This window comes from Nerophis lumbriciformis, linkage group LG29 (assembly GCF_033978685.3).
Source record: "Nerophis lumbriciformis linkage group LG29, RoL_Nlum_v2.1, whole genome shotgun sequence".
NCBI lineage: Eukaryota > Metazoa > Chordata > Actinopteri > Syngnathiformes > Syngnathidae > Nerophis > Nerophis lumbriciformis.
Genome location: NC_084576.2, coordinates 19,347,566 through 19,374,585, shown reverse-complemented (window position 1 = coordinate 19,374,585; position 27,020 = coordinate 19,347,566). Strand labels below are relative to the sequence as shown.

At 38.8% G+C, this 27,020-nt stretch overlaps 1 protein-coding gene across 7 annotated transcripts in view; it reads left to right on the top strand.

The window, feature by feature from the left end:
- LOC133572122 (unconventional myosin-IXAa-like) overlaps positions 1 to 27,020 on the top strand; it is a 278,579-nt gene that overhangs the window by 167,389 nt on the left and 84,170 nt on the right. For all 7 annotated transcript variants that reach the window (XM_061924842.1, XM_061924841.1, XM_061924840.1 and 4 more), the window contains one exon: positions 16,093 to 16,182. In XM_061924842.1, coding sequence (XP_061780826.1) covers positions 16,093 to 16,182 — 90 coding nt within the window. The remainder of the gene's footprint in view (positions 1 to 16,092; positions 16,183 to 27,020) is intronic.

Sequence of the window (27,020 nt, the reverse complement as noted above, 5' to 3'; positions counted from 1 at the left end):
TCCTCATGCTCTCTCAGGAAGAGCATGTCCCAAATTCCAAGCTGCTGTTTTGAGGCATGTTAAAAAAAATAATGCACTTTGTGACTTCAATAATAAATATGGCAGTGCCATGTTGGCATTTTTTTCCATAACTTGAGTTGATTTATTTTGGAAAACCTTTGTTACATTGTTTAATGCATCCAGCGGCGCATCACAACAAAATTAGGCATAATAATGTTTTAATTCCACGACTGTATATATCGGTATCGGTTGATATCGGAATCGGTAATTAAGAGTTGTACAATATCGGATATCGGCAAAAAAAGCCATTATCGGGCATCTCTACATGCAAGTCATTATCATTTTCTTCTAAAACAGCACAGTCACAGGTTTTAACATCTTGACTGTAATTTCCTTCCCAAAAACAGTACATTCAAACGCATGTTTTATAGCTCTTCATGAGAAAAAAACAGCACATATATACACACCGTCCTTTCCTTCCAAAAACGGCATACACAATTTATGGTCAATTCTTTTGCCAAAAACAACACGTTTTAGTCTGTTCATGTCAATTTACGTCCCAAATATAGCACATACAGTTGCATTTTATCTTTTCCATGGTTATATCCCCGCCAAAAAACAGCACATACCATTAGCAGTCATTTTCTTCCCAAAACAGCACATACAACTCATAAACATTTTCTTCTAAAACAGCACAGTCACAGGTTTTAATGTCTTGATTGTAATTTCCTTCCCAAAAACAGTACATTTAATTGCATGGTTTATTCTCTTCCTTGTCATTTCTCTTTGGAAAAACAGCATGTACAAGTCACCGTCATTTCCTTCCAAAAACAGCATACACAATTTGTGGTTATTTCCTTCCAAAAACAACACATACTGTACAAGTCATTGTCATTTCCTTCCAAAAACAGCATATACAATTCATGGTAATGCCCTTCCAAAAACAGCACATACGGTTTATGGTTATTTATTTCCAAAAAACATCACATGTTTTAGCGTCTTCATGGTCATTTCTTTCCAAAAACAGCATATACAATTCATGGTCATTTCCTTCTAAAAAACAGCACATATAGTTTATGGTTATTTATTTCCAAAAACAGCACATGTTTTAGCGTCTTATTGGTCATTTCTCTTGAGAAAAAAAGCACATACAAGTCATGGTAATTTCCTTCCAAAAACAGCGTATACAATTCATGGTAATTTTCTTCCAAAAACAGCATATGCAATTCATGGTAATTTCCTTCCAAAAACAGGACATACAGTTTATGGTTATTTATTTCCAAAAACAGAACATGTTTTAGCGTCTTCATGGTCGTTTCTCTTTAGAAAAAACAGCACATACAAGTCATAGTCATTTCCTACCAAAAACAGCATGTACAATTCATGGTAATTTCTTTCCAAAAACAGCACATACATTTCATGGTCATTTCCTTCCAAAAACAGCACATACAGTTTATGGTTATTTCTTTCCAAAAACAGCACATGTTTTAGCCTCTTCATGGTCATTTCTCTTGAGAAAAAAGCTCATACAAGTCATGGTCATTTGTTTCCAAAAACACCATATACAATTGGTGGTAAATTTCTTCCAAAAACAGCATATGCAATTCATGGTAATTTCCTTCCAAAAACAGCACATACAGTTTATGGTTATTTATTTCCAAAAACAGTACATGTTTTAGCCTCTTCTTGGTCAGGAACTCTCCTGAAGGAATCAATAAAGTACTATCTATCTATTTCTCTTGAGAAAAAAAGCTCATACATGTCATGGTCATTTCCTTCCAAAAACAGCATATACAATTAATGGTTATTTCTTTCCAAAAACACCATATACAATTAATGGTTATTTCCTTCCAAAAACACCATATACCATTTGTGGTTGTTTATTTCCAAAAACAGCACATGTTTTAGCATCTTCATGGTCATTTCCTTTAAATAACAGCATATACAATTAATGGTCATGTCCTTCCAAAAACACCATATACAATTTGTGGTTATTTATTTCCAAAAACAGCACATGTTTTAGCATCTTCATGGTAATTTTCTTCCAAAAACAGTCCAGACATGTTTTAGCATCTTCATGGTCATTTCCTTCCAAAAAACAGCCCAGACAGACACATGTTTTAGCATCTCCATGGTCATTTCCTTCTAAAAAACAGCCCAAACAGACACATGTTTTAGCATCTTCATGGTCTTTTCCTTCCAAAAACAGCCCAAATAGACACGTTTTATCATCTTCATGGTCATTTCCTTCCAAAACAGCCCAAACAGACACATGTTTTAGCATCTTCATGGTCTTTTCCTTCCAAAAACAGCCCAAACAGACACATGTTTTGGCATCTTCATGGTCATTTCCTTCCAAAAAACAGCCCAAACAGACACATGTTTTAGCATCTTCATGGTCATTTCCTTCCAAAACAGCCCAAACAGGCACGTTTTAGCATCTTCATGGTCATTTCCTTCCAAAAAACAGCCCAAACAGACACGTTTTAGCATCTTCATGGTCATTTCCTTCCGAAAAACAGCCCAAACAGACACATCTTTTAGCATCTTCATGGTCATTTCCTTCCAAAAAACAGCCCAAACAGACACATGTTTTAGCATCTTCATGGTCATTTTCTTCCAAAACAGCCCAAACAGGCACATGTTTTAGCATCTTCATGGTCATTTCCTTCCAAAAAACAGCCCAAACAGGCACATGTTTTAGTAACTTAATGGTCATTTCCTTCCAAAACAGCCCAAACAGACACATGTTTTAGCATCTTCATGGTCATTTCCTTCCAAAAAAACAGCCCAAACAGACATGTTTTAGCATCTTCATGGTCTTTTCCTTCCGAAAACAGCCCAAACAGACACATGTTTTGGCATCTTCATGGTCATTTCCTTCCAAAAAACAGCCCAAACAGACACATGTTTTAGCATCTTCATGGTCATTTCCTTCCAAAAAACAGCCCAGACAGACACATGTTTTAGCATCTTCATGGTCATTTCCTTCCAAAAAACAGCCCAAACAGACACATTTTAGCATCTTCATGGTCATTTCCTTCCAAAAAACAGCCCAAACAGACACATTTTAGCATCTTCATGGTCATTTCCTTCCAAAAAACAGCACATTCAGCGTGTGGCATTTGTGAGTGCGGCACGTGGCGCCGCCACAAAGCTGAACTGTGAATACTTTGAAGGATAATAAAAAAGAAAAAGTGGAGCAAGATTTTACCGCAGGGCTTGTTTATTCTTCCTAAATACTCTCTTTGCTTTTGGCTGCATTTTCCTCCCCCTAACTTATTCCATGACTTGCCCACCAGAGGAGCGTCATCGTTCTCTCACAGCTGGTGCTGACAGTGCACGTGAAGAGATGCTTCACGCTAGCGACATCTATTTTTACACCTGGCCTACTTTTAATGGCCACAAAATGACGTCCTTAAAGTCACCCGCTTGACGATGTAACGTAAACAATAAAAAGCACTTTAAAAATGTCTCCTATAAGGCTTTGTCCTTGACTTAAACGTATATAGGGAAACATTTTGGAGGGGTTGTCATGTGACTTTTCCAAAATGGCCGTGTGTCAGGTAAGCTAGCTATTATCCAAAAGTTATTTTCTTGCAATAAAAGGCCATTTTAAAGCTAATTAACAACTCAAATGCTTTAACAGGGTGTCAAATATTATAATTTAAAGGCCTACTGAAATGCGATTTTCTTATTTAAACGGGGATAGCAGGTCCATTCTATGTGTCATACTTGATCATTTTGCGATATTGCCATATTTTTGCTGAAAGGATTTAGTAGAGAACATCGACGATAAAGTTCGCAACTTTTGGTCGCTGATAAAAAAGCCTTGCCTGTACCGGAAGTAGCAGACGATATGCGCGTGACGTCACAGGTTGTGGAGCTCCTCACATCTGCACATTGTTTACAATCATGGCCACCAGCAGCGAGAGCGTTTCGGACCGAGAAAGCGACAATTTCCCCATTAATTTGAGCGAGGATGAAAGATTCGTAGATGAGGAAAGTGAGAGTGAAGGACTAGAGGGCAGTGGGAGCGATTCAGATAGGGAAGATGCTGTGAGAGGCGGGTGGGACCTGATATTCAGCTGTGAATGACTAAAACAGTAAATAAACACAAGACATATATATACTCTATTAGCCACAACACAACCAGGCTTATATTTAATATGCCACAAATTAATCCCGCATAACAAACACCTCCCCCCTCCCGTCCATATAACCCGCCAATACAACTCAAACACCTGCACAACACACTCAATCCGACAGCCCAAAGTACCGATCACCTCCCTAAAGTTTATACAGCACATATATTTCCCCAAAGTCCCCGAAGTTACGTACGTGACATGCACATAGCGGCACGCACGTACGGGCAAGCGATCAAATGTTTGGAAGCCGCAGCTGCATGCGTACTCACAGTACCGCGTCTGCGTATCCAACTCAAAGTCCTCCTGGTAAGAGTCTCTGTTGTCCCAGTTCTCCACAGGGCAATGGTAAAGCTTGACTGTCATCTTCCGGGAATGTAAACAATGAAACACCGGCTGTGTTATCCGGCACAACAGTCAGGGAGTGAATTCTACCGCGGCGGTGCGTTATCCGGCACAACACCTGCCGCAATACACCGCTTCCCACCTACAGCTTTCTTCTTTGCTGTCTCCATTGTTCATTGAACAAATTGCAAAAGCTTCACCAACACAGATGTCCAGAATACTGTGGGATTTTGCGATGAAAACAGACGACTTAATAGCTGGCCACCATGCTGTCCCAAAATGTCCTTTACAATCCGTGATGTCACGCGCTGACGTCATCATACCGAGACGTTTTCAGCAGGATATTTCGCGCAAAATTTAAAATTGCACTTTAGTAAGCTAACCCGGCCGTATTGGCATGTGTTGCAATGTTAAGATTTCATCATTGATATATAAACTATCAGACTGCGTGGTCGGTAGTAGTGGGTTTCAGTAGGCCTTTAACTGTTCTTACAAATCATCTTCAATGAACTAAAACACGCTAGGTAAATATCACTAAGGCTACTAGCCTCAAAAATGCTATGTACAGCTAAAAAAAATGCTAATAATAAACAAATAATGTCACCGTTTCAATGATTTTCAAAGGAGTTACGTTCTTTGTTGAATTAAAAGTACATTTATGGTACTAAGCTGAGCTTGTTTGTAGGATGTACTAAAACCGCAGTTATAAAATATGTTTAAAACTGGTCCCTCTTAGACTGGGGTGCGGCCTGCAGCTTGTTTTATAATGGCCTGCGACACATTCTAAAGACAATATAGAAATATCACGGATTAGAACATTACACACAAAAAAATTGAATATGCAATTTTGGGTGAAATAGCATGTGAATGTTGAAATGCGCAAGCCCAACTCAAATGCTAAGGTTAGCATGCTAACCGTTAGGATGTGTCAAGTACCAAATTATATGAGTCTGAGGCATTTGCTGCAAAATAGGCAGAAAAAATATGTTAAGTACCAAGTTAAGAGTCTGAGAGGCATTTGGCTTAAAAATTGGCTGAAAAAGTTCACATGTGTCAAGTACCAAGTTATATGAGTCTGAGGCATTCGGCTGACAAATTGGCTGGCAAATGTTAACAATTGGAATGTGTCATGTACCAAGTTGTATGAGTCTGAGGCATTCGGTTGCAAAATTGGCTGAAAAATTAGCATGCTAACATGTGTCAAGTACCAAGTTATATGGGTCTGAGGCATTCGGCTGACAAATTGGCTGGCAAATGCTAACCGTTGGAATGTGTCATGTACCAAGTTGTGTGAGTCTGAGGCATTCGGTTGCAAAATTGGCTGAAAAATTAGCATGCTAACAACATGTGTCAAGTACCAAGTTATATGGGTCTGAGGCATTCGGCTGCAAAATTGGCTGACAAATGCTAACAGTTAGTATGTGTTATGTACCAAGTTATATGAGTCTGAGGCATTTGCTGCAAAATTGGCTGAAAAATGTGTCAAGTACCAAGTTATGAGTCTGAGAGGCATTTTGCTTCAAAATTGGCTGAAAAAGTTAACGTGTGTCAAGTACCAAGTTATATGAGTCTGAGGTATTTGGCTGAAAAATTTGCATGCTAACAACATGTATCAAGTACCAAGTTATATGAGTCTGAGGCTTTCGGCTGGCAAATGCTAACAGTTGGAATGTGTCATGTACCAAGTTGTATGAGTCTGAGGCATTCGGTTGCAAAATTGGCTGAAAAATTAGCATACTAACAACATGTGTCAAGTACCAGGTTATATGAGTCTGAGGCATTCGGCTGCAAAACTGGCTGGCAAATGCTAACAGTTGGAATGTGTCATGTACCAAGTTATATGAGTCTGAAGCATTTGCTGCAAAATTGGCTGAAAAATGTGTCAAGTACCAAGTTATGAGTCTGAGAGGCATTTTGCTTCAAAATTGGCTGAAAATGTTAACATGTGTCAAGTACCAAGTTATACGAGTCTGAGGCATTTGGCTGAAAAATTTGCATGCTAACATGTGTCAAGTACCAGGTTATATGGGTCTGAGGCATTCAGCTGCCAAATTGGCTGGCAAATGCTAACAGTTGGAATGTGTCATGTACCAAGTTGTATGAGTCTGAGGCATTCGGTTGCAAAATTGGCTGAAAAATTAGCATGCTAACAACATGTGTCAAGTACCAAGTTATATGAGTCTGAGGCATTCGGCTGCAAAATTGGCTGACAAATGCTAACAGTTAGTATGTGTCATGTACCAAGTTATATGAGTGTGAGGCATTCGGCTGCCAAATTGGCTGGCAAATGCTAACAGTTGGAATGTGTCATGTACCAAGTTGTATGAGTCTGAGGCATTCGGTTGCAAAATTGGCTGAAAAATTAGCATGCTAACAACATGTGTCAAGTACCAAGTTATATGAGTCTGAGGCATTCGGCTGCAAAATTGGCTGACAAATTCTAACAGTTAGTATGTGTCATGTACCAAGTTGTATGAGTCTGAGGCATTCGGCTGCAAAATTAGCTAAAAAAGTTAGCATGATAACAGCACGTGTCAAGTACCAAGTTATATGAGTCTGAGGCATTCGGCTGCAAAATTGGCTGAAAAAGTTAGCATGCTAACAGTACGTGTCAAGTACCAAGTTACATGAGTCTGAGGCATTCGGCTGCAAAATTGGCTGAAAAAGTTAGCATGCTAACAGCACGTGTCAAGTACCAAGTTACATGAGTCTGAGGCATTAGGATGCAAAATTGGCTGAAAAAGTTAGCATGCTAACAGAACGTGTCAAGTACCAAGTTAGAGTCTGAGGCATCCGGCTGCAAAATTGGCTGAAAAAGTTAGCATGCTAACAGAACGTGTCAAGTACCAAGTTATATGAGTCTGAGGCATCCGGCTGTAAAATTGGCTGAAAAAGTTAGCATGCTAACAGCACGTGTCAAGTACCAAGTTATGTAAGTCTGAGGCATTCGGCTGCAAAATTAGCTAAAAAAGTTAGCATGATAACAGCACGTGTCAAGTACCAAGTTATATGAGTCTGAGGCATTCGGCTGCAAAATTGGCAGAAAAAGTTAGCATGCTAACAGTACGTGTCAAGTACCAAGTTACATGAGTCTGAGGCATTCGGCTGCAAAATTGGCTGAAAAAGTTAGCATGCTAACAGCACGTGTCAAGTACCAAGTTACATGAGTCTGAGGCATTAGGATGCAAAATTGGCTGAAAAAGTTAGCATGCTAACAGAACGTGTCAAGTACCAAGTTAGATGAGTCTGAGGCATCCGGCTGCAAAATTGGCTGAAAAAGTTAGCATGCTAACAGAACGTGTCAAGTACCAAGTTATATGAGTCTGAGGCATCCGGCTGTAAAATTGGCTGAAAAAGTTAGCATGCTAACAGCACGTGTCAAGTACCAAGTTATGTAAGTCTGAGGCATTCGGCTGCAAAATTAGCTAAAAAAGTTAGCATGATAACAGCACGTGTCAAGTACCAAGTTATATGAGTCTGAGGCATTCGGCTGCAAAATTGGCAGAAAAAGTTAGCATGCTAACAGTACGTGTCAAGTACCAAGTTACATGAGTCTGAGGCATTCGGCTGCAAAATTGGCTGAAAAAGTTAGCATGCTAACAGCACGTGTCAAGTGCCAAGTTACATGAGTCTGAGGCATTAGGATGCAAAATTGGCTGAAAAAGTTAGCATGCTAACAGAACGTGTCAAGTACCAAGTTAGATGAGTCTGAGGCATCCGGCTGCAAAATTGGCTGAAAAAGTTAGCATGCTAACAGAACGTGTCAAGTACCAAGTTATATGAGTCTGAGGCATTCGGCTGCAAAATTGGCTGAAAAAGTTAGCATGCTAACAGCACGTGTCAAGTACCAAGTTACATGAGTCTGAGGCATTAGGATGCAAAATTGGCTGAAAAAGTTAGCATGCTAACAGAACGTGTCAAGTACCAAGTTAGATGAGTCTGAGGTATCCGGCTGCAAAATTGGCTGAAAAAGTTAGCATGCTAACAGAACGTGTCAAGTACCAAGTTATATGAGTCTGAGGCATCCGGCTGTAAAATTGGCTGAAAAAGTTAGCATGCTAACAGCACGTGTCAAGTACCAAGTTATGTAAGTCTGAGGCATTCGGCTGCAAAATTAGCTAAAAAAGTTAGCATGCTAACAGCACGTGTCAAGTACCAAGTTATATGAGTCTGAGGCATTTGGCTGCAAAATTGGCTGAAAAATTAGCATGCTAACAACATGTGTCAAATACCAAGTTATATGATTTAGGCGTTCGGCTGCAAAATTGCCTAAAAAAAGTTTGCATGCTAATGTTAGCAATGCTATCTGAGGCTGAGCCAATCAGTGGCGACGATACTGAACAGCGCGGTCACATTGTTTCGGTCTCGTCTGGAAGCAAATACTACTGTAGTATTGGTGTTTTTAGTTTATTTAGCTATTTTTATGCTTGAAAATTAGGGATGTCCGATAATGGCTTTTTGCCGATATTCGATATTCCGATATTGTCCAACTCTTTAATTACCGATACCGATATCAACCGATAAATACAGTCGTGGAATTAACACATTATTATGCCTAATTTGGACAACCAGGTATGGTGAAGATAAGGTACTAAATAAAATAAGATAAATAAATTAAAAACATTTTCTTGAATAAAAAATAAAGTAAAACAATATAAAAACAGTTACATTAAAACTAGTAATTAATGAAAATTAGTCAAATTAACTGTTAAAGGTTAGTACTATTAGTGGACCAACAGCACGCACAATCATGTGTGCTTACGGACTGTATCCCTTGCAGACTGTATTGATATATCCAGCCATCCATCCATTTTCTACCGCTTATTCCCTTCGGGGTCGCGGGGGGCGCTGGAGCCTATCTCAGCTACAATCGGGCGGAAGGCGGGGTACACCCTGGACAAGTCGCCACCTTATCGCAGGGCCAACACAGATAGACAGACAACATTCACACTCATATATATTGATATATAATGTAGGAACCAGAATATTAATAACAGAAAGAAACAACCCTTTTGTGTGAATGAGTGTGAATGAAGGAGGAAGGTTTTTTGGGTTGGTGCACTAATTGTAAGTGTATCTTGTGTTTTTTATGTTGATTTAATAAAAAAAAAAAATTAGCAAAAAAAACACGATACCGATAATAAAAAAAAAAACTATACCGATAATTTCCGATATTACATTTTAACGCATTTATCGGCCGATAATATCGGCATGCCGATATTATCGGACATCTCTATTGAAAATGCATAATTCAGGCCAAAAGTAGATAGAATATGCTTTGTCACCGATAACACAAAGCTAAGATATGGATGTTGTGTGTAATGATTGACCTACATTGCATTGGTTTTAGTATCTTTAATGTACAAAACTTATCAAAGTGGCCACCCCATCCTTCAGTTCTTATGTGAGCGACCCCTGCTGGAAAAAGTTTGGGCACCCCTGCTCTTACTTTGCTACTGTGGGTCAGCAGCTGGGTGCAAGAATGTAAGGCAGGCCAGTGTGAGGGGATTCTGCTTCCGAGAAATTCATCTCCAACAGGCTGACAAACTCAATCCTCTGAACGCCTTTTAGGGCTTTCTGTCAGACAAAAACAACCGTGGTGGAAACTGGATACGTCGGTCTTAGTGAGAAAACATTACTATTGACCTCTTTTTGAACGTTTTTCTGCTGTGCCTTGAAGACTCATTAAACACTGAAAAGTTCCCATTCATGCACTAGCTTACAATTAAAACAACAACTATGATTGATTTTTTTAGATTTGAAAGTGAAAGTATTAATCCACAGGCCATTTAAGTGAGGTGAAGTCACGGTCTTATTGGACGTGGCAAATCAATTCTGAAGACCTTGCAAAAAGCACCCATAAAAATGCCTATTTTGGACATTTTAAAAGGCAAACGTGTTTTCATTGAGGGCCACATCGCAGTTATGGCTGCCCTCAGAGGGCCGCTTGTAACAGCAAGTAGTAAATTAATATAAATGTATCATGACAATTATTACACAATTGCCTATGCATTTGATCATGATGTATTTTTTACTCCGTTAAAAAAAAGTATAGCCTGGCAGGTCAATCACCATCATTTTATCGCAGTAAATGGAAAAATGTTAATACTGTTTATTCACAGTAACATTCTGGCGACTGAGCGGCCAGATTTTTACTGTAAAATCTGTGATTGTTGGTGTTTTTACGGTGTAACATTACCAATGTTTTTAGACGGTAAAATTTTGGCAACTGAACAGACAGTTTTTTATCGTAAAATCTATGGTGGTTCTTGTTTTTACAGTGTATTACTTTAAATGAAAAAACAGTACCATGGCTTTTTTAAAGGGGAACATTATCACCAAACCTATGTAAGCGTCAATATATACTTTGATGTTGCAGAAAAAAGACCATATATTTTTTTAACCGATTTCCGAACTCTAAATGGGTGAATTTTGGCGAATTAAACGCCTTTCTATTATTCGCTCTCGGAGCGATGACGTCACATCGGGAAGCAATCCGCCATTTTCTCACTTTCGTCGGTGTGTTGTTGGAGGGTGTAACAACACGAACAGGGACGGATTCAAGTTGCACCAGTGGCCCAAAGATGCGAAAGTGGCAAGAAATTGGACAAAATGTGTTCAAAATACGAGGCTTTGGGGAAAGCCGACGAAATGGTCAGTCGTTTGTTCCGCACACTTTACCGACAAAAGCTATGCTACGACAGAGATGGCAAGAATGTGTGGATATCCTGCAACACTCAAAGCAGATGCTGACATCAACTCCAAAACTGGACAGATCAGCTTTCAGGAAAAGAGAGCGGATGAGGGTATGTCTACAGAATATATTAATTGATGAAAACTTTATTCATTACTCGCGGTTTTACCTAAATTATTATACATAAACTGTGTTTACCAATAATTTAGCTTAAAAACATTTATTTTTTTCAATCATTCGAGTACATTCGGGTAGTCTTGTGTAATGCAGTATTTTGTGTTTATTTAGGTATGGTTAACCTGAGTGCTGAAATCGTGGAAAAATATATGTTCTTAGCGCGCCTGAAATGGGCTGTCTGCACTCTCAAAGTGCATGTTGTTGCCAAATGTATTTCATATGCTGTAAACCTAGTTCATAGTTGTTAGTTTCCTTTAATGCCAAACAAACACATACCAATCGTTGGTTAGAAGGCGATCGCCGAATTCGTCCTCGCTTTCTCCCGTGTCGCTGGCTGTCGTGTCGTTTTCGTCGGTTTCGCTTGCATACGGTTCAAACCGATATGGCTCAATAGCTTCAGTTTCTTCTTCAATTTCGTTTTCGCTACCTGCCTCCACACTACAACCATCCGTTTCAATACATTCGTAATCTGTTGAATCGCTTAAGCCGCTGAAATCCGAGTCTGAATCCGAGCTAATGTTGTTATAGCTTGCTGTTCTATCCGCCATGTTTGTTTGTATTGGCATCACTATGTGACGTCACAGGAAAATGGACGGGTGTATATAATGATGGTTAAAATCAGGCACTTTGAAGCTTTTTTTAGGGATATTGCGTGATGGGTAAAATTTTGAAAAAAAACTTTGAAAAATAAAATAAGCCACTGGGAACTGATTTTTAATGGTTTTAACCCTTCTGAAATTGTGATAATGTTCCCCTTTAACAGTACAATTCTGGTGACTGAGGAGCCAGTTTTTTTTCTCCATAAAATCTATTGTCATTTTTACAATATAAAATTATTTATTTATTTATTTATTTATTTATTGAACCTGTATTTAACCAGTAAAAAAATCCCATAGAGATTAAAAACCTCTTTTTCAAGGGAGTCCTGGCCAAGAGGCAGCAAAGTTACACATAAAATGACATTCACATTACACATTAGAATGACAGGATTGACATCAAGTAAAACAATTTAACATATCGGACGCTCCTTCAAATGCTCTCAGTTTAGATTTAAAAGCATTTAAGTATAAAAATTAATTTAATTAATGAATAACTTGATTTGAAATCACAAGTCAATTAAATATACATTTTCATTTGAAGTACTTTCCAACTTAAATTCATACAAATGTAACTAATATTACGTTATTATCATAAACAATATATTGTTAAAGATTCATACATAAGTCAAGCAGATATTGATTTCTATTTTAATAAAATAAAGTTTGTTTATATATTTGCAAATTATTAGGAAATACAAAACTAATAGTTTATAATTATTACAGATTATAACTACTTCATTCATACAAATGTAATTAACAATATATTATTAACATTAACAACATTTTTATTATAGATTCTTACATAAGTCAAGCAGATATTTGAATATTTTATTTTATTCTAAGAAACAAAATGAATGAACAGTAGGGAAGGGATTCAAATGGCCCCATAATTGGGTGTATCTCGCGTGAGAGGAAGAGGGGGTTTAATCATTTTGCAATGCAGCCTGCTGAAAATGATGGAAAGTGCCACTCTACATAGCAACTGACACTGTGGTCAAAGTTGGAATTGCTACAAAACATATTTTAAGGTAGTCCACACTCCACTACCGTCTGGCGGCTAAAGTAGATCGTGCACTCCCCAAATTTGTCATGTTTTATGTGTCAGGTAAAGCGTTACGAATGCGGCCATATCAATCCCCTTCCTCCTGTATGCTAATTTAATATTTGCTACATTATTAGATAATATTGACTAAAAGAATTAGCAATTGCATGCAGTACATGTACTTTTTTCCTTCAAAGCGGAAAGAAAATATACATTTCGTAATAAAAAATAAAGTACTTTATTGACGCAGGCTTTTGCAGGCCTTAGAAAATGATGTGGTGGACCTTGAGTTTGACGCCTATGCGCGTGTGTGTGAGGTATATTATAGGGCTTAGAGCAGGGGCCGCATGGAGAAAAAAATATATTCCCACATGGGCCGGATGTGTAATATCATGGTATAATAACTTAAAAATACAACTACAACAACATTGTTTTCTTTGTTTTACTTTGGCCCAAAACAGAACAAGCACATTCTAAAAAATTTACATATCACACTTAGTTTACTTGCCTAAAATAATTACTATGGCGACATCCAGTGGACACATTTAATCTAAAAAATGCAGCTCAATTTTACATTTAGAAAACACATCTCGTGGGCCGGATTGGACCTGTTCGGGCCGCATGTTTGACATCTCTTAGAGTCTAAGCTCTATAATATGCCTCAAACACCTAAATCAGTGGTTCTTAACCTGGGTTCGATCGAACCCGAAGGTTTCGGTGAGTAAGCCTCAGGGGTTCGGCAGAGCCTCCACCGCAGCGGTCAAGACACACCAGACTCATCGTGTAAATTAAAACTTCTCCCTATCGGCGTATCTGTACTGTAAAGTTCAAATTTGAATGACAATAAAAAGGAAGTCTTAAGTATTATAATTTTCCATCTGATTTGCAAGTGTGTAATTTGTTGTGAGTTCATGCACTGTGTTGGTTTTGTTCTTTGAACAAGGTGATGTTCATGCACCGTTCATTTTGTGCACTAGTTAAAAAAAAACATATAACTTTGTCTTGAATTAAAAAAAAATATATATATATATAATTTTTTTTTTTTTTTTTAAATTCAAGACAAAGTTATATGTTTTCATATGCACATCCACCGAACCCTTCTTTAGTGGAAAAAAAAAAAATTATATATATATATATATATAATTATTTTATTTTTTTTATTTTTTATTTTTTTTCACTAAAGAAGGGTTCGGTGAATGTGCATATGAAACTGGTGGGTTTCGGTACCTCCAACAAGGTTAAGAACCACTGACCTAAACACATTTTAAATTGTAAAATGTATTGGCACTCACTGGTAATAATTGATAGCAAACAATACAAATGTCATGGTTTATTATTAATATCAATACCTTTCTACCGACTAGGGGTGTGAATCTTTGGGCACCAAACAATTCGATCCGATTCCGATTCCTGGGTTGACGACTCGATTCGATTCAACACGATTTTTGCAATGTATTATTTGGCACAATAATTATAATACAACTTTTTTTAAATCAGGTTCCAGGTTAGAAAAGCTACCTCTGGTTGCATGGAGATGGCCTAAAAACTTTTTTTTTAATGGATTCGTATGAAATTTTTTTTTTTTTTTTTAATAGTTTTTAGAAAATTTTGTATCGATTTAGAATCGGGATGAACAAGACTCGTGATTTCGATGTGAATCGATTTTTTTTTTTGGGTGCCACCCTTCTACCGACTTAGGGAATGGGACTTTTTTTTTGCGTGGGGGGGGGGGGGGTAACTGTCTAATTTTTGTCAAGAAAAAGCACACATTTGTAGGTTTTCCCACAAATGAAAATATTTTGCCGGGGAAAAAGCGGGGTCGTCTCTTGTATGTTAAAAAGTTAAAGTACCAATGATTGTCACACACACACTAGGTGTGGCAAAATTATTCTCTGCATTTGACCCATCGCCCTTGATCACCCCCTGGGAGGTGAGGGGAGCAGTGGGAATCATTTTTGGTGATTTAACCCCCAATTCCAACCTTTAATGCTGAGTGCTAAGCAGGGAGGTAATGGGTCCCATTTTTAGAGTGCACTTATTAGGTACACCTACTCTATTTTGCACAAGCTGCCTTCATAACGATAATGCTGACTGTCTTTGTTGGATTTTGAATGATATTCGAACAAACTACCGTAGTGTTTGTGATGGATTGGTTCTGTGAGCACGGATGGAACCTTCGCAGTGAATGCATGCAAACATTGACCCAATCACACCATCCAGAATGGGCTTTGCTCCTTGTGCATGACCTAACACACAGTGTGAAGTCTCAATACACCCCCCGCCCCCCTCCCACACACACACACACACACACACACACACACACACACACACAGATGTTTCTCCACACTCTGTTCTCGTTAAATCAAGCTGTAACTAACCAACGAGAGCCTGTTTTTTTTTTTTTTTTGCGTCAAACATAAACATCCCTACATTATACACATGACATCACACAAAGTGTTCACACAAACAAACGTGATCTCAGCAGCTGTCGGCCGTCTTTAAAGAGGAGACGTGTTGCATCTGCTTCTCCCGCCGCCGCCCTGTCATCAACGCTTGGCGAGGAGCCCAGTTTGGACTCTGCGAGCCCACAACCGCAAAAGCGTACGCGTAGAAAGCTGTGGCCGTGTCTAGGAAGACCGGGACGCGAGCACCAGGGGATTGTCTTGTTCAAAATGTTCAGTGCCTCTTGGGTGCTAGCATCTGTTGCCATGGTGACGCAGCTCGGTTCAAGCTTTTACAATGATACTGAATCCAGGTCACACAGGTTCAGGATGTTAGCATTAGCTAGCTGTGAATTGATTTGATTTGATTTGATTTTTATTAAGGATCCCCATTAGCTGGTTGCCTCAACAACCCACTAGTCTTCCTGGGGTCCACAATTCAATACAATTACAAGTAAAAGCATATAATTATAACTACACAATACAGAAAAAAAAATTTAAAAAAATTGTGAATTACACTTTTAAAGGACAGGGTGCTCTTAGCGCCATACCTGTACATCCCAAATGGCCGTCAGTTAACCGCACATACCTAGACAAAACTCTACGTACTGTAAGGACCGTCTAATTACTGTATCTTGTACCCCCCCAGGTGAAGGAGGAGATGCTGCTGGAGGCGCTGACCACCAGGAAGACGGTGACAGTCGGCGAGAGGCTCATCGTTCCCTACAAACTTGCAGAGGTGATCAGTTCAGATGTGACGCCCACTTTATTATTTCACTCATTATTCAGTGAGCTTATGAGGATCGCCGTTGGTGTGTTAACCTGCAGGACTACAGGGTAATCCGGGGGTTCTATTCCGGGATCCTCTAACAACACAATATTTGAATTAATTCCTTATTATCTTTTATTACATGCAATTGTAAACAAAAGCTGAAACTACTTGCTACTACACTTTTAAATCTTTTGTTTTTTACTAGAGATGTCCGATAATGACTTTTTTACCAATATTGTCCAACTCTTAATTACCGATACCGTTATCAACCGATACTGATATATACAGTCGTGGAATTAACACATTATTATGCCTAATTTTGTTGTGATGCATTAAACAATGTAACAAGGTTTTCCAAAATAAATCAACTAAAGTTATGGAAAAAAATGCCAACATGGCACTGCCATATTTATTATTGAAGTCACAAAGTGCATTATTTTTTTTAACATGCCTCAAAACAGCAGCTTGGAATTTGGGACATGCTCTCCCTGAGAGAGACTATGAGGAGGTTGAGGTGGGCGGGGTTGGGGGAGGGGCGGTGTTGAGGTGGGGGTGGTAGGGGGTAGCAGGGGGTGTATATTGTAGCGTCCCGGAAGAGTTAGTGCTGCAAGGGGTTCTGGGTATTTGTTCTGTTGTGTTTAGGTTGTGTTACGGTGCGGATGTTTTCCCGAAATGTGTTTCTCATTCTTGTTTGGTGTGGGTTCACAGTGTGGCGCATATTTTTAACAGTGTTAAAGTTGTTTATACGGCCACCCTCAGTGTGACCTGTATGGCTGTTGATCAAGTATGCCTTGTATTCACTTGTGAATGTGAAAAGCTGTAGATATTATGTGATTGGGCCGGCACGCAAAGGAAGTGCCTTTAAGGTTCATTGGTGCTCTGTACCTCTCCCTACGTCCGTGTACACAGCGGCGTTTTAAAAAGTCATAAATTTTACTTTTTGAAACAGATACCGATAATTATGAAACCGATACCGATAATTTACGATATTACATTTGAAAGCATTTATCGACCGATAATATCGGCAGTCCGATATTATCAGACATCCCTATTTTTTACCTATATTTTATCCTTAAAGGGAAACTGCCCTTTTTGGGGAATTTTGCCTATGGTTTACAATCATTGTGAAAGACATGACGACGGGCGTATTTTTTTTTATGCATTCTAAATATTAAATAAATGCGATCAAAAGTCTACTTAAAATGGAGCCTAGGAGAGTCGCTCTATTCTGCCTATAAAACCCTAAAAAAACATCCAAACACCTCCATAAGGGTTTTATATACATGATGTAAGTATAATTGTAATGTAGCACATTTATAATAACATTTCATATTTATATATTTTGATCATTTTAAGCATACGCGGTGCATGAATTAAAAAAACGCATCACAAATGTTTTATTCTTTTTAACAACATCACTGAATATTACTCACTGCAGACTTTGAGAGCCAACAAACATAATAAAATATCTTACTGTACAATGTCTACTGTCATTAGGATGCCAACTGCTAGGATGTTCATATATTCCCATTTAGATGAAAAATTATGCTTAATCCTCTCGAAGAAAAGGGGGTGGAGCCAAGCGTCTTTTTGTGTCGTTCTCGCAAGTATCGGGTCTGAATTTGGCTGTCAGAGTGTATCAACTTGTCGGGAATACATCCTCATCCTTCTACTATCATCACCACTGTCTGATTCCAATCAATGCAAGTCATCACAATCAGGTAATACACCAACTTATATTCTTGTCTTCATGAAAGAAAGGAATCTATATGTGTTAAACATGCTTGTATTATCTTTAACCACCTTTAACTTGTTAACAATATTAACTATATGTGTTAAACATGCTTGTATTATCTTTAACCACCTTTAAGTTGTTAATAATATTAACTATATGTGTTAAACATGCTTGTATTATCTTTAACCACCTTTAAGTTGTTAACAATATTAACTATATGTGTTAAACATGCTTGTTTTATCTTTAACCAACTTTAAGTTGTTAACAATATTAACTATTAGTGTTAAACATGCTTGTATTATTTTTAACCACCTTTAACTTGTTAACAATATTAACTATATGTGTTAAACATGCTTGCATTATCTTGAAACACCTTTAACTTGTTAACAATATTAACTATATGTATTAAACATACTTGTATTATCATTAAACACCTTTAATGTATTAACAATATTAACTATATGTGTTAAACATGCTTGCATTATCATTAAACACCTTTAACTTGTTAACAAAAACATATATTTCATAAATAAGTAAATATACATTATATATATGAATGAGGTAGATCCCCACGACTTGATCAATTGAAAAGTAGCTCGCCTGCAGAAAAAGTGTGAGCACCCCTGTTTTAGAGGGCTTTAGGAGCAGAATAAATAACTCTTATTAGCTACTTTGTACTTATGGTGTTTTACAAATTAAACATGTTCTTGTCTTACATAGGGATTGTGAATGACAGGCAAAATGACAAACTTTGTTGCTTCAATTAGTTTCTTCTCTGGCTTGTCTGAGTTGAGATGAGACTGTAAACTACGTGTAAACCTAGAAAGCTGCTCACCATGGATGATAGATACCACATGATGTAAAGCATCCATGTTGGATGCATGAATAGGCTCCCAATCTTCCTCCTCATCTTAGCAGACTGCAGCACAAAGCTGTTTGTCCGAGGACGCCTATCACAGCCTGTTGTTTTGTCGCTAAATTGTATTTGCACGCTTCCTTGCCTGGGGACTTTTCATTGTCCTTCTGACCCGGCCCACATGTGCAAACTTCTTTTTTTTTTCTACTTCCCCTGCAACTTCCTGTTTCCTGTCGTGCCAAGCGGTTATAAACTGTCCACGTAAGAAGCGCTGGAGGAGGCAGAAGTCTGTCACGTTCTCCTCTCGGATGACTTCACCCGCCCATCCGTGAAGGTCCTCCATTACTGGACTTAATTTCACTTGGCATCCCACCTCCAGGGCTTTTCGTCCACGGGAGGAAACTCTCCATACACACAGTCTGCTTCCCCCGAGCACCACCCACATGCACGTCTGATGTGTGCACTAACAATAGTTGCTCACATACTGACCCGCCTCATCCCTGCAGTCATGTGCTGTTGTCTGAGGAATGTGCAGCCTCCAGTGGAATATACAGTACCAGGGCCAGGAACCAGACCCTGCAGGGTCCGATCTGTTTGTCTCGCTCATCATTTCCTCTTGGCCGCGCACCAAATCTTAATCCTAACCTCGTCAATCCTGACCTGCCGTTGCACCTACGTGAGCTATTTCCTCGCAGAAGCAGCGATACGAGGCTCCACGGTTCGTCCTGATTAGGTCCAATAATAGAACGAGGTCCAAAATAAATTTGGCCTTTTCAAAGATGGCTAAAAAGGCATTCCCACCCTCCTCCAAGCTGCAAAGATTGTGTAGCACATTCATGGAAAATACCGGTTTTATCTGCATTTGTTGTCTCCTCTCGGGTCGCGGGGGTGCTGGAGCCTATCCCAGCTGCACTCGGGCGGAAAGCGGGGTACACCCTGGACAAGTCACCACCTCCTCGTAGGGCCAACACAAATTCAGACACACACCAAGCAACCTCTCCCCAGGTGCATGTCTCTGGAGGTAGGAGGAAGGCGGAGTTTCACGCTTCATGCATACCAAAAGTGTGAAATCGCACACATTGTGCTGCAGCCGGAAAGTATTCACAGCGGTGAACTTTTCCCATATTTTGTTATGTTAAACCGGGGGTCTGCAACCTGCGGCTCGAGAGACGCATCTTTTGCGCCGCCCTAGTGGCTCCCTGGAGCTTTTTCAAAAATGTATGAAAATATATTTTTGTTTTAATATAGTAATTTCACTTGGCCCTTGAGGCGATATCAAATTAACACTAAAGCTGGCCCGCCGATCCTCCCGGGAGTCTTCCAAACGCCAGCCAGCCAAACGAGTGCTGGCCCAGTCACATAACATGTGCGGCTTCTGCACGCACACACATTAGAATGCAACGCATACTTAATCAACAGCGATACAGGTTACACTGAGGGTAGCCGAATAAAAAACTTTAACATTGTTAGAAATATACGCCACACTGTGAATCCACACCAAACCAGAACCCTTTGCAGCACTAACTCTTCCGGGACGCTACAAGGTGTGTGTGTGGGGGGGGGGAGGATTGGTGGTAGCGGGGGTGTATATTGTAGCGTCCTGGAAGAGTTAGTGCTGCAAAGGATTCTGGGTATTTGTTCTGTTGTGTTTATGTTGTGTTACGGTGCGGATGTTCTCCCGAAATGTGTTTGTCATTCTTGTTTGGTGTGGATTCACAGTGTGGCGTATATTTCTAACAGTGTTAAAGTTGTTTATACTGCCACTCTCAGTGTAACCTGTATCGCTGTTGATCAAGTATGCGTTGCATTCGCTCGTGTGTGCGTACAGAAGCCGCACATTTCTTGTGACTGGGTCTGAACGATGTTAGAATGGATGAAAAGCGGACATGACGATAGCTCGTAGAGTACGTTAAAGGTTAACTTGTTCAACCTTGGCCTGCGGCTTTGTTCAGTTTTAAATTTAGGCCCACTCTGTATTTGAGTTTGACACCCCTGCTGTAGGAGGACAAACATGATACAAACCTCCGTAATTGTTAGAAATCCCACTGTTTATATTAAACATAATTCTCCGATAAGAGGATTTGGCAAGGGCCATTTTGTCCCACTAATTTTGGCGGTCCTTGAACGCACCGTAGTTTGTTTACATGTATAACTTTTTTCAACGATGCCACAGAAAGACGTGTTTATGCCCCTCCTTCTTTGTCTCATTTGGTCCACCAAACGTTTTATGCTGTGCGTGAATGCACAAAGGTGAACTTTGTTGATGTTATTGACTTGTTGGAGTGCTAATCAGGCATATTTGGTCAGTGCATGACTGCAAGCTACTCGATGCTAACATGCTATTTAGGCTAGCTGTATGTACATATTGCATCATTATGCCTCGTTTGTAGGTATATTTGAGCTCATTTAGTATCCTTTACTTATGTCCTCTGTGTATTTAATTTATGTTTGCATGTCTCATGACACATTATCTTATATAATTATCGATTATGATTACGATCAAGATTCAGTGTTAATATCTGTAGTGGAAAAGTTGGGCCCAGGGGTGAAATATTTTAAGAACCCCTGGACTAACCAACAAAGTATGAACCTGAGGTGTCAAACGTACGGCCCAGAAACAGGTTTTTTCCGGTCCAAGTGTAAATATTGAACTGAAATTTTTGAATGAAAGAAACTGCTGTTCTAAATGTGTCCACTGGATGGCGCCATAGCAAATCTTTGTATTCCCTGCCGCGAGTTAAGAGGGGGCGGAGCTATGTGTCGTGTTAAGATAGGAGAACAGAGGATACACTTCCATGTTTGGACTCTACGTACTTACGCTGCTTATTAGTGATAGTATACAAAATGTGGATTCTTACATTCATGCCTTAATTGTCAAAGATGTTGTTGGTAATGTAACCTGTGACATTTCTACCCCCCCCCAAAAAAAATTATTTTGATAATCTGTACATTTCGTGTTGTTCTTAAAACGAAAGAGACATTTTCTGGGCGCACATACAGCTCGGTTGGTAGAGCGGCCGTGCCAGCAACTTCAGGGTTGCAGGTTCGATCCCCGCTTGTGCCATCCTAGTCACTGCCGTTGTGTCTTTGGGCAAGACACTTTACCCACCTGCTCCCAGTGCCACCCACACTGGTTTAAAAAAAAATAAAAAAATAAAATTTAGATTTTGGGTTTCACAATGTAAAGCGCTTTGAGTCACTTGAGAAAAGCGCTATATAAATATAATTCAATTCAATTCAACATAAATATGCTGAAATAATATGCTGAAATAATATGTATCTCCCTGCGATGAGGTGGCGATTTGTCCAGGGTGTACCCCGCCTTCCGCCCGTGTGCAGCTGGGATAGGCTCCAGCACCCCCCGCAACCCCGTAAGGGACAAGCGGTAGAAAATGGATGGATGGAATATGTTTCTCCGTCTAACTTCATGTGTGATTAATGAAATGAGTCCAAATTCACAAGTTTTGTTGAAGATGATGCTACATATGTACAGAATAAACCACATTATGTTAGAACATCAGTTGAGGAAAATGAGTAAATCCCATTAATAACATCTTATAATTTGATATTATTGGTATTATTCATTTAATCTTCCAATAGATTAAAAATTAACACCAACGGGAGCATTTTAAATCTCTGCCACACTCAATTCTACCTATTTGACTTGTGAACATTATCACATCATTTATTCAGAAAGTTAAATAACAACAAATTAGGATAGAAGACTATTAACTGCTGCGATAAGGTGGCGACTTGTCCAGGGTGTACCCCGCCTTCCGCCTGATTGTAGCTGAGATAGGCTCCAGCGACCCCGAAGGGAATAAGCGGTAGAAAATGAATGGATGGATGGAGGAACTATTAACTGCAGCATTTAAGTTTTTAAAAACCCCATTAGGATTTGTACATTTTCAGAATGTGCTTGGTCTATTTTAAACCAAGAAAACAATCTGAAGTTGTCTTTATTTTTAAGCTATCATGCCATGATTATACCAGTCTGGCCCACTTGGGAATAGATTTTCCTCCCTCTGGCCCAGGGGTAGGGAACATGTGGCTCTTTTGATGACTGCATCTGGCTCTCAGATAAATCTTAGCTGACATTGCTTAACACGATAAGTAACGAATAATTCAGCTGGTAATCACAGTGTTAAAAATAACGTTCAAAATATAAAACATTCTCATGCATTTTAATCCGTCCATCCGTTTTCTAGCGCACCTGTTCAAGAAGTCGCATTAATAGTAAGAAGTTTTTTATTTATTTTTGGTCAGCTTCAGAATAACAACGTTATTGAAAAGAATAAGATACTTATTATACTCTAAAAATGTTAGTCTTACTTTAAAAATGCACGCATTTAGTTGTATTCAGTGTTAGAAAATATTGGTAACACTTTAGTATGGGGAACATATTCTAAGTAACAAAGACTTAATTTAGAGTTATTTGGACACTAGGGGAACATATAAGGGTTAGGGTTACTATTAAGCAATCATTCTGAGGTTATTGAGGGAAGACTCTTAGTTATTGGCTTACTGGTTGTATAATAAGGCCATGCAGAATAAGGCATTAATAAGTACTCAATATTGACTAATTAAGAGACAATATGTTACTAATTTGCATGTTAATAAGCAACTTATTAATGGTGAATATGTTTCCCATACTAAAGTGTTACTAAAATATTATATGGTTCTCACGGAAATACATTTTACAATATTTGGCTTTCATGGCTCAGCCAAAAAGGTTCCCGACCCTTGCTCTGGCCCCTCAGCTAGAATGAGTTTGACACCCCTGGTATAAACTAGGGATGTCCCGATCCAGGTTTTTGCACTTCCGATCCGATACCAATATTATTTTTGCACTTCCGATCCGATACCGATACTGACCGATACCGATCTATCCGAGCATGTATTAAAGTTTAAAGTTATTTAGCCTACTTAGTTGTCAGAATCATGTTGAGAAGGGTTTTAGTACTCTTGATAACAACTAGCCAGCTGAATTAGGGGAGTTTGAATAATACACAATGGTTGGTAACAAGAAACTGACCTGTTTATTCAAGGATAAACACAAAATAGACAAAATTATACATGACAAACAGAAATGGTATCATTGAAACTAGGGCTGGGCGATATGGCCTTTTTTTAATATTGCGATATTTTAAGGCCATATTGCGATACACAATATATATCTCGATATTTTGCCTTAGCCTTGAATGAACACTTGATGCATATAATCACAGCAGTATGATGATTCTATGTGTTTTGATTGATTGATTGAGACTTTTATTAGGAGGTTGCACAGTGAAGTACATATTCCGTACAATTGACCACTAAATGGTAACACCCCAATAAGTTTTTCAACTTGTTTAAGTCGGGGTCCACTTAAATTGATTCATGATACAGATATATACTATCAGATATATACTATCATCATAATACAGTCATCACACAAGATAATCACATTGAATTATTGACATTATTTATAATCCAGGGTGTGGAGGGGGGCGCCGGATGTAAGTGTCAAAAAGACAGCCAAAAGAGTTTGATATGAGAATAAATCTAAAGTTAAAATATAGGGTAGAAATGCATCCATTTGCAGGAAATGTAGTCTTGATTTTCAAAATTTTCTTTCAAGGCTTGCATGTCTACATTAAAACATTCTTCTTCATACTGCATTAATATATGCTACTTTTAAACTTTCATGCAGAGAAGGAAATCACAACTAAATAGATCACTAATTTTTTCATACGGTGTTGATCTGGAAATTTTTGCCTCAGCATTTTGATGGTGTGGACATGTGGCACCGAACGGAGATAAGCGTCTCGACAGACATTACAATATTTGAACAATGATGACGAAAACGGTTTTCTCTGTCGTGTCCGTGTGTCGAAAATTGTTATGCTCTTATTTTTTTATTTGATTTTGTGCGTGGCATAGATTTGCCGTGCGCAGAGGACGTTTGAGCAGGCGTGCACCTTAGCGGCTGCGCTAGCATCACAGCTAACGTTAGCCATGCTGCTACCTCTCTGCTCGGGGAGGACGTATACGTATGTGACGTATGACGTGACAGTATGTGACGTGTGTAAGAAGGTGCGCTCGCTGTCTGTGAGAGGGAGACACAGGAAAGAGTGAGAAGAGCCTGTCGTGTAATGCCAGCAGCTAAAAGCAACTGCGTGAGACTCCACAGACCGGTGGATGTGTTGAAGGTGTGCTGGAAAATGCGGAACGGAAATTACGGAGCAGCAGAAAAGTGGAATGTATTATTTAAATCGGTGCGTTGGAAAACACGGACCGGAGGTTTTTTTTAAACTGGATCTGGATCGGCATTTTCCCATGCCTTGCCGATACGCATTTTTTGGCAAATATCGGCGGCCGATCCGATCCAAATATCGGATCGGGACATCCCTAGTATAAACTATACATTTACTGCCATCTAACGTCTGGACTTCCAAGTGTAATTACAACTTATTGTCATACTTGCAAATGAGACTCAGAAATGTGATCATAAAACAAGATACAACAACTGGACAGCAGGTTCATAATTAGCTCAGTTTTAAATGATGCAATAAAAAAAACAGATTTTGTTGTAAAAAAAATAAAAATAAAAAAAAAAATATTTATCAACACACACAAAAATACTGACAATTGATCTATTCCCAGGTGCTGGGTATTGGTACCGTATCGGTGCAAATGTGAACATCTTCACAGGCAGCATTTGAAATGATGAGAACAAAGAGAAACCGTTTGTTGTGTCAGCAGCTGTTTTGTCGGCATGTACGCGACGTGATTTCACAATGCGGTGCAGCCATGTTTGTCCAGAAACATCTGCACTGGCACGTCAGCCCTTTTCCGTGTAATACATTTCCCACAACAGCCTCCGTCTGAGAACGTAGTTCAGCCTCTCATAAAAACCAAGCAGCATGGGTGTACCGGTACTGGTTTCACCTTTGCCAAGCAGCTTAGGAATTTATTATCATGCGTTTGCCTGTTTGCATGAAAAGGTACTTTTTCATGGTTCGTTGAGCGGGTGTGGCAACTTACACTGAAGGTCACATGGGCGATTGGATGAAGTAGAGAATGAGGGGCATGGATGTTTCATTTGTGCATCTGTGACCAGTCCTGGGTGTTCCCTGCCTCACGCCCCAAGTAAGGCAGGGAACCGTGACTAATGAGAACGAGCGGTGTGGAAAATTGATGGATTATTGTTATATTTCTAATCGCAATTCAACTTTTTCCCCTGTTGAGGTGTTTTTTTTATTTTATTTAATTTTATCATAGGGCTGGGCGATATGGCTGAAAACTATATCACGATATAAGTGTTTTATATCGGTCGATATAGATCATTATTAATATTTCTATGACCTATCGAAAATAAGACAAGACAAAAATATATTAAATGTAAACATTTTTATTTTAAATTTATCCTTCCTCAGCTATCAACAGAAAGAAAAGGAAATGTCAACACAAGCATAGAAAACACTGTAAACAAAAATCTAAAATGACATTATTGTGTATATGTTTATATGTCTAAAATGTATTTATGTTTGTATTTATTTATTGTATATTAATTTATTTACTCATGTATTTGTTCACTGTTCTGTTACAAACAGAGAACAAACAAATTGGTTAAAACTGCTATGCTATTAATAGGGGTAGGATTAAGTAAGCTCTGCTTCTTCCTACTCCTTTTCGGACGTACTGTAATGAAGCAACTGGAAAAATGAGATGCATTATATTATACTTCTATTGTGACTGTGACTAATGAGAACAAGCGGTGTGGAAAATTGATGGATTATTGTAATATTTGTGTGTGAAGTGAATTATATTTATATAGTGCTTTTCTCTAGTGACTCAAAGCACTTTATATAGTGAAACTAAATATCTAAGTTACATTTAAACCAGTGTGGGTGGCATTGGGAGCAGGTGGGTAAAGTGTCTTGCCCAAGGACACAACGGCAGTGACTAGGATGGCGGATGCGGGGATTGAGCCTGGAACCCTCAAGTTGCTGGCACGGCCGCTCTACCAACCGAGCTATACTGCTATATTTCTAATCGCAATTCAACTTTTTCCCTGCTGAGGTGTTTTTTTTTTAAATTTTATTTTATCATAGGGCTGGCGATATGGCTGAAAACTATATCACGATATAATTTTTTTATAACGGTCCATATAGATCATTATTAATATTTTTATGACCTATCGAAAATAACACAAGACAAAAATATATT